This window comes from Rhinatrema bivittatum, chromosome 1 (assembly GCF_901001135.1).
Source record: "Rhinatrema bivittatum chromosome 1, aRhiBiv1.1, whole genome shotgun sequence".
Taxonomy (NCBI): Eukaryota; Metazoa; Chordata; class Amphibia; order Gymnophiona; family Rhinatrematidae; genus Rhinatrema; species Rhinatrema bivittatum.
This window is the reverse complement of record NC_042615.1, coordinates 520,434,064-520,449,094: the sequence shown is the minus strand read 5'-3', so window position 1 is coordinate 520,449,094 and position 15,031 is coordinate 520,434,064. Positions and strand designations below refer to the sequence as shown.

The window sequence follows — 15,031 nt, the reverse complement described above, 5'->3', positions numbered from 1 at the left end:
GGCATCTGAGGCTAATTTGCCATCTAACCTGTACAGGGAGCAAAACAGGCACCTTCCTGTTGCAGGGGGTTCCGAACACGTACCACCTAGGTGTAGATGGTACGCCCATCTCTGTACAGCCTATAGTTGTATTATTCATGCGGGACCTGCTTCAATTAAATCTTCCCCTAAGGCCTCCCGCTGTGTCTTGGGACCTCAAATCTGTTAGCTCAGCTGATGAAAGCTCCCTTTGAACCACTGTGCACCTATGACCTGAAGTACCTGACCTGGAAGGTCATATTTTTGGTAAAAGTCACTTCAGTGAGCAGGGTTTGCAAGCTCTAGGCCTTGATGACTTATCCACCTTATACTAAGTCTTATCATGACAGTGTGGTCTTGCGTATGCACCCTAAGTTCCTGCCTAAGGTGGTGATGGACTTCCATCTTAACCAGTCAATCATCCTGCCAATATTCTTTCCTAGGCTCATTCGCACCAAGGCGTATGAGCACTACGCAGTTTGGTCTGCAAGCTAGCCTTAGCCTTCTATCTGGAGCGGACAGAAGCCCATAGACAGTCCACACAGCTTTTTATTTCTTTTGACAAGAATAGGTTAGGTGTTGCCATTGCCAAATAGACACTATCCAATTGGCTAGCAGATTGCTTTTCCTTCTGTTATGCCCAGGTGGGACTGCATTTGGGGGTCATGTCAAGGCTTATTCTGTTAGAGCAATGGCAGTGTCTGTGGCCCACTTGCGAGCAGTTCCCATGGAGGAGATCTGCAGGGCTGCAATATGGAGTTCTCTCCAGACCTTTGCCTCACATTACTATCTGGTCAGGGATGGCCAACACGACTCCAACGTCGGCCAGTCTGTCCTCTGGAATCATATTTAGCTATAAAACCCAACTTGTCCTGCCTAGGGTCCATTTTTTTGGCTCAGGCAGTCTCCCTCTGTTAACAACACCACCACTGTTGTGCCTGTTGGCACGTGTTAGGTGGTTGTTGGTCATTTGTTTTCGGGGACAATCTTTAGCTAGGGATTCACCCACGTGTGAGGACTACCTTCCTGCTTCTCCTAGGAGAAAGCAGAGTTGCTTACCTGCAACAGGTGTTCTCCTAAGACAGCAGGATATTAGTCCTCAGAAAATCTGCCCACAACACCGCAGAGTTAGGTTTCTCCTATTGTTTGTTTTCTTTTTATCATAATTCTGTATTACGAGACTGAAGAGGGATCCCGCCTGGATAGTGGCATGCTCCAGTGTTCCTAGTTAAAGTTCTAGACACTTTGACAAAAGTTTTCCGTGCCAGGCTCCATCTGATTTCACCCATGTGTGAGGACTAACATCCTACTGTCCTAGGCGAACACCTGTTACAGGTAAGCAACTCTGCTATCTGGTAAATACCAAAAGCACTGCTGGCACCCATCATCAGTAATTTTGGATAATGGTCATAACATTACAAAATAACTAATGTTTTCTGTGTTTTATTGTCCTAGATCAACATGAAAGATCAGAGACATGCCAAATATGTTGAAAACCATATTTCAACAAATGATATGCGGGCCTTTGTTTTTGAAAGTAAGGAAGATATGGAAATATTTCTAAAAGAGGCAAGTATTACAAAGATTTAGTAGCCTGATGATGATGATTTTCCTTATTTGTATTTGATATTCCACATTTTTCTATTGATAAGCAGGCACACTGAATGAACTAGTTTCTCCTAGTTAGTCGACCTTTTAGGTCTACTGAACATGTGCAAGAGTTGCCTCGTGAGTCTCCTCAGTCATTTTTTGTCTGAGCATTAGTACAAATGTGTACTCAGTTTCTCCTTACAATTTTTCTACTAAATTTTAAAAATGTTTTTCAATATTTTTCTTCAGTATGTCCTTTTAGTTGTGTTGCCTCTGCAGCATCTACAGCAGTACTTTTCAGTAATAAAACAAAAAAAATCCAAAACAAAACAATACAGGACTTTGAACATAAGATATGCCATACTGGGTCAGACGAAAGGGTCCATCAAGCCCAGTATCCTGTTTCCAACAGTGGCCAATCCAAGTCACAAGTACCTGACTAGTACCCAAACATTAAATAGATCCCAAGCTACTAATGCTGGTAACAAGCAGTGGCTATTCCTTATTGATTAATAGTAGTTAATGGATTTATTGATTAATAGTAGTTTATGGACTTCTCCTCCAGGCACTTATCCAAATATTTTTAAACCCAGCTACACTAACTGCTTTAACCATATTCTCTGGCAATGAATTCCAAAGCTTATTTGTACATTGAGTGAGAGAATTTTCTCCAGTTTGTTTTAAATGTGCTACTTGCTAACTTCATGTATTGCCCCTTAGTCCTATTATCTGAAAGAGTAAATAACCAATTCTCATTTACCCATTCAAGACCTTTCATGATTTTGTAGACCTCTATCATATCCCCCCTCAGCTGTCTCCAACATTTCAGGCAAAAAGAAGCCTACTGGTATTGGATTCAAGAACTGCATTTGAGGTAAGGTAATGTCCCTCAGGGATGGGAAGAATTATGCTATCATTGCCTTGGCCCAGATCATGATCAAGCAAACTGTTATGCCTGTGGACAAATGTCGCCACCTTCTCTAGCGCTTCAGAGCATCTAGAGTTAAGGAACTGCATAAGTCTCTTTGAAATGGCAGTAAGTTCTCTTCCCGCAGTGCAGCAGGTTTTCTTGCTGGGAAAAGTGACATAGGAACTCCTCAAAAATTCCCCACATCATCTCAGGCCAAAGCCACAGGTCAAGTAGCAAAAGCTGCACTGCATCAAAGAAGAAATGGCATTCTTTGGGGCTGTCTGAGCCTGTGTCGAAGAAACATAAATCCTCAAAGCATGGTACATTGGTGCTGGTGATGCACCAGTGCATTTGACGCTTCTGCACTCTCTATGCACGCCGCCTCACTGGAGCCCTCTGTGCATAGAGTCTGTGTTCCTTCGACGCATCTCGATGCATCAGTTATTCATGTGGTGCATCAGTTCCACTGATGTATAACCCTCTGGTACAACCTGGAAAAACACCTTGTTCGTTGTTTTTGTGGTTGGGGTCCTTGATTACTGAGCATAATTCATTGTGTTCAGAAGAAGGTTCTTAAGGAAAATCATTCCATTTGACCACTATATTTTCACTTCTAGCCCCTAACTCCCAAAAATTTTCCTTTAGCAGAAATGTATTTATTAAAGCTATTTATATTATTCCAGGACAGGCAGGATGCTAGTCCTCACATATGGGTGACGTCACTGACTGAGCCCTAACACGGAAAACTTTCTGTCAAAGTTTCTAGAAACTTTTGACTGGCACACTGAGCCTACTGAGCATGCCCAGCATGCCATGATATTCTCAGCCACAGGGGTCTCCCTTCAGTCTCTGGACAGATACCTTTAGATGATCAACAGCCAGGTCCTTCAGGGCTTTCTCATCCACCAAGGTCTTCTCCAACGTCTCCACATCAGAACGGACCCGTATGTTACCTGGGATGACAGGCATACCGACACTTCTTCTGAAGGATTTATGTCTGATCTTTCTCCTCCAGAAGAGCGAAAGAAATCTCCACCGGAGGATTTATCCTTTACAACTTTTGTTCAGGATATGGCAGACACCATAGCGTTTACTCTGGTAGCTGAAGAGGACACAAGACAGCAAACACTGGAGGTCCTTCAATTTGTGGACCCTCCAAAACAAGTCTTGGCTATACCTGTCCACGAAGTCTTCCTAGACTTACAGCACAGACTCTGGGAGCACCCATGCTCAGTAACAGCCATAAGTAAGAGAGTGGACACTACTTATTTGGTACAATCTGTCCCCGGCTATCAGAAAGCACAACTGCCACATCAATCGGTTGTTGTGGAGTCTGCACAAAAGAAATCTAAACGGATAAGGCCTCATTCCTGGACTCCTCCAGGCAAGGATCATAGATTCTTGGACTCCGTGGGCAGAAAAATTTATCAGGGAGCCATGCTAAACACAAGAATTGCATCATATCAGTTATACATGATGCAATATCAGAGAAACCTGTGGAAACAGATGCAAGAATTTTCAAATTCGTTACCACAGCAATATCAAGAAGCAGCCCAAGTAATCATACACAAAGGACTTGAAGCTGGCAAGAACGAAGTCCGAGCCGCTTATGATAATTTTGAAACGGCTTCCAGAGTAGCGGCCTCTGGTATAAGTGTGCGTCGCTGGGCATGGCTTAAGGCCTCGGACCTCAGGCCTGAGGTCCAAGAAAAATTGGTTGATTTGCCATGTGTGGGCGACAGCCTTTTTGGCTCTAAGGTACAGGATGCTGTAGCACAATTAAAGGAACACTCAGAAACCCTGCGCCAACTGTCGTCAGTTCCACAGGACTCTGCTACACCATCATCTCGCCAACCTCCAAGGAAGGAATTTCGACGACCCTTCTATAGACAGAGGCGTTATTACCCTCCAGCATCAAGAGGCAGATCTACTAGGCCACAGCAAAGGTCTCAGCCCAGGCAACCTAGAGCTGCTAGGCCTCAACCTCTGCCACAGACTGGCCCGGCTGCAGGCTTTTGAGGCCATCACCAGAGACCAAAGCCATCTCTACAACCCTCAACCAGATCTACCGGTAGGAGGCCGAGTATCCTCCTTTAACAACCATTGTTAAAGGTTAGAGGAGAGATTGAAGAATCTAAATATGTACACCCTGGAGGAAAGGAGGAGCAGGGGTGATATGATTCAGACTTTCAGATATTTGAAAAACTTTAACAATCCCAAAGACAACGACAAACCTTTTCCGTCAGAAAAAAATCAGCAGAACCAGAGGTCACGAGCTGAGGCTCCAAGGAGGAAGACTAAGAACCAATGTCAGGAAGTATTTCTTCACAGAGAGAGTGGTGGATGCCTGGAATGCCCTTCCGGAGGAAGTGGTGAAGTCCAAAACTGCGAAGGACTTCAAAGGAGTGTGGGATAAACACTGTGGATCCATCAGGTCTAGAGGAAGCGTATAAAGAGGAGGTAGCAAAACACTGCACGGCGCGGCAGTAGCCACAGAGGCATTCACGGAGCGGGATGCCAGTGGTTGGTGTTCCACCTTCACGGAGCGGAAGGATGGAGGGCTGCCATCTCCAAATTAAAAAAAGAAAAAAAACAACAAAAACAACAAAAAAACAGGGATGGGTTCATGGGCTATAGGTATTACCAATTATTAGGCTTATTCAATTACCAATTATTAGGCATTTCAATATTAGATGATAGTTAATGTGACTTTCAAGGCATACTTCACTTTCAATGCATATCCAGCATAGCTCTCTGCTACAACGGCAGGGGAGAAGAAAAACTAATACTTCACGCATATCCAGCATTGCTCTCTGCTTCAACGGCAGAGAGCTATGCTGCCGCTTAACCAACTAATCAAACTTAATATTTCACTTGGAAGCAGCTCCATCACTGCTCTCTACATTAATGGTGGGGGTGAAAGGGAAATAGAACCTAAGGTTAATAAGAGCCAAGAGAAACAGATAAGTATAAGAAAAAAAGAAGTGTGAAGCTTGCTGGGCAGACTGGATGGACCGATTGGTCTTCTTCTGCCGTCATTTTCTATGTTTCTATATTGGATACGAATAACAGACCAATGGGTACTCACAATAATATCTCGAGGATACCAACTCAATTTTGTCTCAGTTCCAAGAGATTCTCCTCTAAAACATTTTCCATTAAGCGAAAATCACATAATCCATCTACAAGTAGAATTATCCACCCTTCTGAGAGCCAGAGCCGTAGAGCCGGTGCCTCGGACTCAGCAGGGCAGAGGATTCTATTCCCGTTATTTCCTCATTCCAAAGAAAACCGGAGGCCTACATCCCATCCTGGACCTCAGAAATCTCAACAAATTTCTGAAGAAAGAAAAGTTCAGGATGGTTTCTCTAGGCACAATGCTTCCACTTCTTCAAACAGGAGATTGGCTTTGTTCTCTGGATCTTCAAGACGCTTACGCTCACATTCCAATATTCCCTCCTCAACACAAGTACCTGCGCTTCATAGTGAGTTATCAACATTTCCAGTACAGAGTACTACCATTCGGATTTGCATCAGCTCCCAGAGTGTTCACAAAATGTCTGGCAGTAATAGCAGCACACTTACACAAAGAAAGTGTCCATGTCTTTCCTTATCTAGATGACTGGCTCATCAGAAGTCAATCTCAACAAGGAGCTCTGGCTTCCCTCAGTCGAACAATTACTCTACTTCACTCCATGGGCTTTCTCTTCAATTATCAAAAGTCCCATCTCATTCCGTCTCACCTGCTTCAATTCATAGGAGCAGAATTGAGCACCTACTTTCAAAAGCTTTTCTACCCGAGGATCGGGCAGACACACTTTCCCTATTGGCAAACTCACTACACTCAAAGAAACAAGCAACAGCTCATCAGTTTCTAACCTTACTAGGCCACATGGCCTCCACAGTTCATGTCACTCCTATGGCAAGGCTAGCCATGAGGGTAACCCAATGGACTTTAAGATCACAATGGATCCAAGCCATTCAACCACTGTCCTCTCCAATTCAAGTGACCCACCAGTTAAGATCATCTCTACTTTGGTGGGTGAACAAGGCAACTTGCGCAAGGGTTTACCCTTCCAGCAGCCAGTCCCACAGATAACTTTAACTACAGATGCATCCACCTTTGTTTATGTGAGCTCCCCAACCTATCTCCAAACCCAGGGTACTTGGACAAAACTCAAAGCAACATTTCAAATCAATTTCCTGGAACTTCGAGCTATACGTTATGCGCTGCATGCGTTCAAGGACTGCCTTTCACAAAAGACTGTTCTGATCCAAACGGACAACACAGTAGCCATGTGGTACATCAACAAACAGGGAGGTACGGGCTCATATCTCCTTTGTCAAGAAGCTGCACAGATTTGGGACTGGGCCCTGACACACTCAGTGTTACTCTGGGCCACTTATCTGGCAGGAATTCACAACATAGTGGCAGATCGACTCAGTCGTCAGTTCCAACCACACGAATGGTCCCTGGATCCCTTAGTAGTGACCAGAATATTTCAACGTTGGGGACAACCACCAATAGACATCTTTGCGTCACGCCTGAATCACAAAGTGGACAAATTCTGCGCTCTGCACAGACAGAATCACCAGCTAGCCAAGGACACCTTTGCTCGCCCTTGGAACTCAGGCCTTCTATAAGCATATCCTCCAATACCACTCATAACCAAACCTCTAGTGAAGCTACAACAGGATAAGGGGTCCATGATACTCATAGCCCCGTATTGGCCTCGACAAGTACGGTTTCCCATACTTTTAGACCTCTCGATCAGAGAGCCAATTCGCCTGGGTGTAGCTCCCACTCTCATAACTCAGGATCAGGGTCAGTTGCGCCTTCCCAAACTTCAATCCCTATCCCTGACAGCAAGGATGTTGAAAGCTTGATTTTACAACCACTCAATCTTTCAACCAATGTATCTCAAGTGCTTATAGCGTCACGTAAACCTTCAACATGAAAGAATTATTCTTCGAAATGGAAAAGGTTTACTTTGTGGTGCATGCAAAAGGACATTGACCCTTTCTCCTGCCCCACAACTTCTCTACTAGACTACTTATGCCATCTTTCAGACTCTGGTCTCCAGACATCATCTGTAAGAGTACATTTAAGTGCAATCTCAGCTTACTATAACAAGATGGGAGATGCACCAATATCCATACATCCTCTTGTCAGTAGATTTATGAGAGGTTTAATTCACCTTAAACCACCAATTCGGCCACCTGTCACAGAATGGGACCTGAATCTGGTCTTAACAAGACTCATGCGTTCTCCTTTTGAATCTATGACCTCCTGTGATCTTAAATTTCTCACATGGAAGACTATATTCCTCATAGCCATTACATCGGCTGGAAGGGCTAGTAAGCTACAAGCCCTTGTTACGTACTCCCCCTATACAAAATTCCTACATGACAGAGTGGTTCTCCGTACACATCCAAAAATCCTCCCCAAGGTAGTTACGGAATTCCACTCTTCTTGTGATGAATCCAAAAGAGCTGAATCATCCAGACTATCAACAGATACCAAGGACTCAATTTGGCCCTCTTGACTCGTAGGAACATTTCTCTTTAAAGTTAAATAGACTTTACAAAGAGGTGGGAACTCTTACTACTATAGGAAATTTGGATATGTGGATCTACGCCTCGGCAGGTCATCTCACCAGGGCTGCTGTAGAAGAGACAATTGGAGCTGGTTTGATGGAGTCTCGTCTAAGAGGTGAGCTTTCTCTTAGTCCTTTGCCTCGGAGAGAACCGATCACTGGGGATTTGGCTAAGAGGAAGCTTTAGTAAAAGATACTCAGTCCCAGAGTTGTCTGAAGTTGTGCTCTTACATTTAGTGGGTGAGGAAAAGGGCGAGAACAAAAAGCTCAGAGCTGTAGCCCATGTAGGAGATGGTTGTTCGAAGTTTCCTGTTAGTCCCCTGATTACATCAAAGGAGAATGGAGTCCAAGCTTCCCAGTTGGTCTCGCTGGAAGATCTGGCATCAATTTTGGCTCAATTGGAGGAACTTCTTATGGGTTGTATTTCATAGCTTTATATATTTTCCTTGGATGTCACCAAGAAATTTGAATTGCATGAGTCTATCCTGGATATTGACTCATCTCAAATGAGTACTTTAATTTCTCAATTTCCACATCGCAAGTGTCTAATATAGTTGTCAAAGACAATATATTTCTTTGGATTGAAGTGTGAATTTTGCACTTTCCTAGACTAAGGCTTATGTTGCCATTATGAGATGGTAAAAAAAAAATTAATTGAAGTTTTGCAGATTTTAGTAGTGTAAAAAAGGGTCGGAACACACAAATACAGTATATGGAAACTTATTCAAATAGATCAAACTTTGCTTAGACAAATGTAAACAGTAAATAATTTATATATAATTGAACAGGCATAACAAGTGAATTTCCTTTGGACTCTGTATATGGTTCATTATATAATATAAACTTGGATCCATGTTTAAATAATTTTGCTGTATTTGGGAGATACCGCTTAGTTACCACTTATTTTACTAGTGTGTAGCCACATGGACTCAGGACCAATGGGTATAGTGTACTCCTGATAGCAGATGGGAACCGGAGTTAGATTTCAAAGCTGACGTCAGCCTACATATACCCATGCAGGAAGCTTAGCTCTTCAATATATCTCCATCTCCTAAAGCAGATAAGGACACTTTTACACACTAGAATAGTGTTAGCAATTTTAAAACAGAAGAAAGAAAATTTACCTCAAGAAGATGAGCCCCGCTGTCCTGCGGTGATATCTAAGGGTCCCTCCCCCAGTCGAGAATTCCTGAGGTGATTTCCGAGATCCTTTAGAGGCAAGCCTAGGTCTGGTAGCCGGCTCCCACCGTGGACTTAGCCCCCAGGGCGACTGAGAGGCAGCGGGTGTTGAATCGAGCGCGGCAGAGAAGGTAATTCCCTCTCCCCCTGCAGCTGGAGACCGCCCGGCATGAGACCGGGAAACGCCGAGACCAGGTAAGGTAGAAAACCTCTTCTAAGTCTCCAGTCTCCGAGGCTCGATTAGCCACACAGATCGTCCCTTCCGGCATCTGTAAAATCGGGTTGAGCAGCTCCGTCTGGGCTAGACCCCGATCTGGTGCGAGGGTCCACACGTGAAGACCCTCCAAGGAGGTCGCCATCTTGTCCGTATGATTGCCGGTGCCATTTCCCCCCCTTGATCGCCATATTATCCGCTCAACTGAACCGTGCGCACAACAGACTTGCACGCACTGGATCTTGCTCACCACGGATGCGAGCCTGCGACGGTGGGGAGCCCACTGTCAGGAACTGACAGCCCAGGGACAAGGAAGAGGCGGGGTGGAACATAAACTGGCTGGAAGCCCAAGCAGTCAGACTAGCCTGTCTACGATTCAGCCACAGACTCTGGGGCAAGTCTGCCAGTCATGTTGGATAATGCCACTACAGTTGCCTACATCAACCGCCAGGGAGGAACCAGAAGCCAACAGATGTCCCTGAAGATAGACCCCCTCATGACGTGGGCGGAAACAAACCTGCAAGGCATCTCAGCCTCACACATCGCAGGAAAAGACAACGTCTCTGCGGACTACCTCAGCAGAGAAAGTGTAGACCCAGGGGAATGGACGCTGTCAACCACAGCCTTCCAGTTGATAGTAAACCGCTGGGGGACCCCAGCCATGGATCTACTGGCAACCCGGTCCAACGCTCAAGTTCTTCAGCCGCAGACTAGAACCACAATCCCGGGGAATCGACGCCCTCGTCCAGACCTGGCCACAGGAAGACCTGTTGTACGCCTTTCCCCCATGGCCACTACTGGGCAGGATCATCTGCAAGATAGAACACCACAGGGGACTAGTACTTCTAGTGGCCCCAGACTGGCCAAGAAGGCTATGGTCCGCAGACATGCGAAGACTTCTTGCGGGGAACCCTCTGTTCCTTCCTCCACACAGGGACCTTCTCCGGCAAGGACTGATCCTCCACGAAGATCCGACTCTATTCTCTCTTATGGTCTGGCCCTTGAGAGGACTCACCTGAAGAAAAGCGGATACTCTAAGGCAGTGATTGACACCTTACTTCGAGCATGCAAGTTCTCCACATCGCTAGCTTACATACGAATATGGAGAGTATTTGAAGCCTGGTGTGAAGACCGCGAGATCAAAATTCCCAAGATCCTGGAATTTCTGCAGGACGGCTTGAACAAGGGGTTGTCCCTCAACTCCCTCAAGGTTCAGGTGGCCGCACTGGCCTGCTTCAGAGCCAAGGTGGACGGCATCAGCCTATCAACCCATCCAGATGTTTCCCGCTTCCTGAGAGGGGTCAAACAAATCCGACCACCCTTAAAGTGGCCGGTGCCCCTATGGAATCTCAGTCTAGTACTAGACTTCCTAGCGGGAACTTCCTTCCGACCAATACGCAGTCTGTCACTACGGCTCCTGACTCTGAAGACTGCATTCCTAGTGGCAATATGTTCAGCCCGTCGCATCTCCGAGCTTCAAACGCTATCCTGTTGGGAATCGTTCCTCAGGTTCACACCGGGATCCATACAGCTATTCACTGTCCCCTCCTTTCTACCGAAAGTGGTTTCCCAGTTTCATCTAAACCAAACCATCTCTCTGCCATCTCCAGACGAACACAAGGATTTGGAAGACTTACAACCTCTTCGGCAGACTCCTAGTCCGATACCAGGAAAGACGGACCACCTATTCGTCCTTCACAGCGGAAAGAAACAGGGGGAAGCGGCCTTGCAGGCAACTATAGCCCGCTGGATCAAGGAAGTAATCAAGGCGGCCTACGTAGAGGCAGGGAAGCCTCCACCTCTACAAGTCAAGGCCCATTCTACAAGGGCCCAGGCAGTGTCCTGGGCGGAAACCAAGATGCTGTCGCCTGCCGAGATCTGTCGGATGGCGACGTGGTCCTCCATACACACCTTCTCCAGGTTCTATCGCCTGGATGTCCAGGCCCAGGAGGACACAACCTTTGCAAGGGCAGTACTAAGTGGGCCAAGGGCAGCCTTCTGCCCTGTTCAGGAGTAGCTTTTGTACATCCCATTGATCCTGAGTCCTTCTGGCTACACGCTAGGAAATGGAGACATTTCTTAACTGATAATTTTGTTTTCCTTAGTGTAGACAGATGGACTCATAATCCCACCCATGGCTGCCCCGGAATCCGGAAAACTCGGGTGATAAACACCGAGAACAAGGCAAGCATGGGTAAGCCAGGTATTACCCCTAGTTCAAGACACCCTAGTTGCCGTGTGTCGGCGTTATTCGGTTAAGTGCAGTGCAGGTCTCCAATTTGGAAATCAGTTGAGCCAGTCCTAGTTAATCAAGTTATTAGAGCACACATATATCCACAATTGCTTTTCGAGGAGCATACTGAAGAGCTAAGCTTCCTGCACGGGTATATATGTAGGCTGACGTCAGCTTTGAAATCTGACTCAGTCTACAATCTGCTATCAGGAGTACACTATACCCATTCGTCCTGAGTCCATCTGTCTACACTAAGAAAAACAAAATTATCAGGTAAGTAATTTCTCCATTTTGTAAGCCCAATAAAAATGGGCAATGACAAGCCAAGTGGCTAGAATAATGACCTGGAGAAGTAAACAGATGGAATTCAACAAAGAGAATTATTAGTTAATCTATTTTGGCTAAAATGAACCAATCTCCTGTGTATGGAGCTTTATGTAATAAAATTGATAGTATGCTAAAAAGTTTTGATGTTGTCAAAGTCTGTGTGTGAATCAGATCTTCAGAGGGATAGCTGTGTTAGTCTGGTGTAGCAAAAATGACACAAGGCAGGTGGCACCTTATAGATTAATTTATTGAGGCATGAACTTTTGAGGACAGTCTACTTGGTCAGATGTTTGTAAATGTTTATGAAATGCCTTGAGTATAAAGGGTAATTATGCTCACAAGGATCAGGGTGTTCAACTGTTTATGGTCCTAATGAGATATCACTTGCAATTGGTTATGCTTTTTTTCTGTTAAGAAATATATAGCAAATTGCAAGTATAGTCAAGACCAATTATTTTAATGAAATGGAACATAGCTATATGAAGAAAGTCTAGGGTAGAGAGGACACATGATTACAGTTTATGAAAGTCTAATGTATGGATCAGATGTGTGCACTGGACAATATGAAAAGGAAATCATAATTTGAAGTTGCAAAGGATTAAATAAAAAAAGGTATTTTACTGATGGGTGATCAGATTATATAGATTATCTTGTAGCCAGACAATTGCTGTCCTTGGCTATTTGAAAATAGATTCTCTAACAAGCTTCAGTGGATTCTTACATATATAACCTAGTCACATGCTTTATCAAATGGGTTTCCCAAGCCAACAACTGAACTTTTGAAATCGGTTGCAAGACCATGAGACATCTGACTGTCACTATTGATGAGAGGAGCTTCTCTCCTTTTCTTTGTGTAATCACCAGTTATAGTCTGTAGTGCTGTAACTGAGAGAGGTTAGGGGGCATGTGCTCAGACAAACCAAGTCTGCAAGGGAAAGCTCTTGCACTTGCAGTAACTGGTTTTCCAGCTGGTGGCCCGATTGCAATGTGTGTGCTAGCAGTTACCCCCAAAACTGATGGAAAGCAAGCAGTGTTATACCATTCTGGCCTTGGTGTTGTATATATCGAGGAAAAGAAATATATGGATTTGCTTTCCTGAGAAGAGCACTCATAAACAGTGTAGGGTGACTGATTAGCTTATTTCTGTTCTGACTTTGCTGGAACCTGCCAGATAGACTTAGCTAGGTAAGCACCTGCTTTTACAGTAAGACTTCTAGTTATTGTGCTTGCAGCCTGCCAGACATATCTTGCTATTTGTTGGCTTGCATTTCTTTTAGAACTTTACATTTGGCATTCGTTCTGGCAACCCACACACACTAATTGTTGACACTTGAAATACTTTTAACATGTGCCTCTTGATTGTATCCTACACCAAGTCTCTGTGAAAGCAAGAATACTGAAAGGTCTGGGATTTTTTACTTAAACTAGGAGCATCTGTACACATAAGGGTTGATTTATTCAAATGGATTTGTCTTGATACGTTTGAGACTTACCTAGACAAACCTCAGGTTTTAAATATCCACCCTACCAAGCAATTAAATTTTAGGAGGATAAAAAAAAAAGCAGAGCGTAGGTGATCTGGGGGACATGGACTCATTTTATCCATCTAGCAGGGTAAGTGAAAAAAATAAAAACTTGCTGTCCAGCAATAATCTCATAACCTCCTGTTCCCTCCCAAAGAATATATTAATAGAAAATATCCTGGGCTGAGCTACACAATGTCCCCTCCCCCTTTTTCCCCCACTCTCCTAGTTTAAAAAAAAATGTTGTGGGCTGAGTTTCATGATCTCTCCTTCCCCTTCTTAAAAAAAATTCCCCTGCTCCAAAAACAACCGTCCAAAAGCCACCTGCACCTGTGGGAAGAATAGATAATCTTACCTTTTCCTATGGTGAATATCTAAGTGCCAGTACCAGCATTTTGATATTCATTTACTCCCTCCACTTGACCCAGGATTGGTTCTGAACAAGGGGATTGGTCAGCTGTGAGTAAACCAGGGATTGGATAGATGAAATTAGGGTTAAACTGGTTATGATAGGATTGAATTCATTTTTCTGTCACTGTGCTTATTGAGTTAATGGTATTCTTTACTATTTATATGATTAGGTACGAGATAATCAGAGGCTAAAAGTTAATGCTGTGTGTGCCCCAAGTGAGTCGTTTGCAGATCGACGGCCTTCGAAACCTATCGAAGAATTGCAGTAAGCTTATCTTAACTGTTATGAAACTTTTCAATTTCTTTCATGCAGTTTGTTTTATTAATATTTTTAAAGTCTGTTTAGATTCACAAGTTATAGGTAGAAAATTTAAACAATTCATGTAAAGAAGTTCAACATGAACCAGCTTTGATATGTGAAATGAATTACAGTCCTGAATCAGCTATCAGAACTTTCTTTTTTTAACATTGGTTTTCTTTCTTCATAAAATGAGTTATTAAAGTTTACACTGAACTTTTTACTTGTATTGGATCTTATATTTGCTGCAGCACACTTACCATTTATCTACCCACCCACAGAAAATACGGCTTTTTCTCATATTTACGAGAATTATTTGATGCTCCGCTGCCTGTAATGAATTATCTTTGCTCTCAGTATCATGTCCATGAGGTCCCTGTGGGGACAGAAAAGACCAGATCTATGATTGAAAGGGTAAGTAGGTTTCAAGACTACTAGTACTTAGCACTAGAGAGCGGGAGACCAGAGTTTAAATTGGTCTTAGATTTATTGCAATGTTTCTAAAGTAGCAATTTTGAGGTCAGGCCTAAAAAAAAAAAAAGGTAAAATAGATAATGTATCTAATTATTCAAAGAATATAGCCAGTTAATTTATGATTATATAAAAAAAAAAACCTCAGCAGTTCTTCCAGCCCGATCCCCCTTCTCCCCCAAGCCCTCCCAAAGATTGTGCGAAAGTTAATGAAGTATGGGACGGATCATTTCCACCCTCTATACTCCCTGCTTTGTCCA

At 44.0% G+C, this 15,031-nt stretch overlaps 1 protein-coding gene across 1 annotated transcript in view; it reads left to right on the top strand.

Annotated features, from left to right (window-relative positions):
* SMC5 (structural maintenance of chromosomes 5) overlaps positions 1–15,031 on the top strand; it is a 281,089-nt gene that overhangs the window by 135,429 nt on the left and 130,629 nt on the right. Inside the window, exons 11-13 of the mRNA XM_029612667.1 lie at positions 1,474–1,587; positions 14,173–14,267; positions 14,582–14,714. Coding sequence (XP_029468527.1) covers positions 1,474–1,587; positions 14,173–14,267; positions 14,582–14,714 — 342 coding nt within the window. The remainder of the gene's footprint in view (positions 1–1,473; positions 1,588–14,172; positions 14,268–14,581; positions 14,715–15,031) is intronic.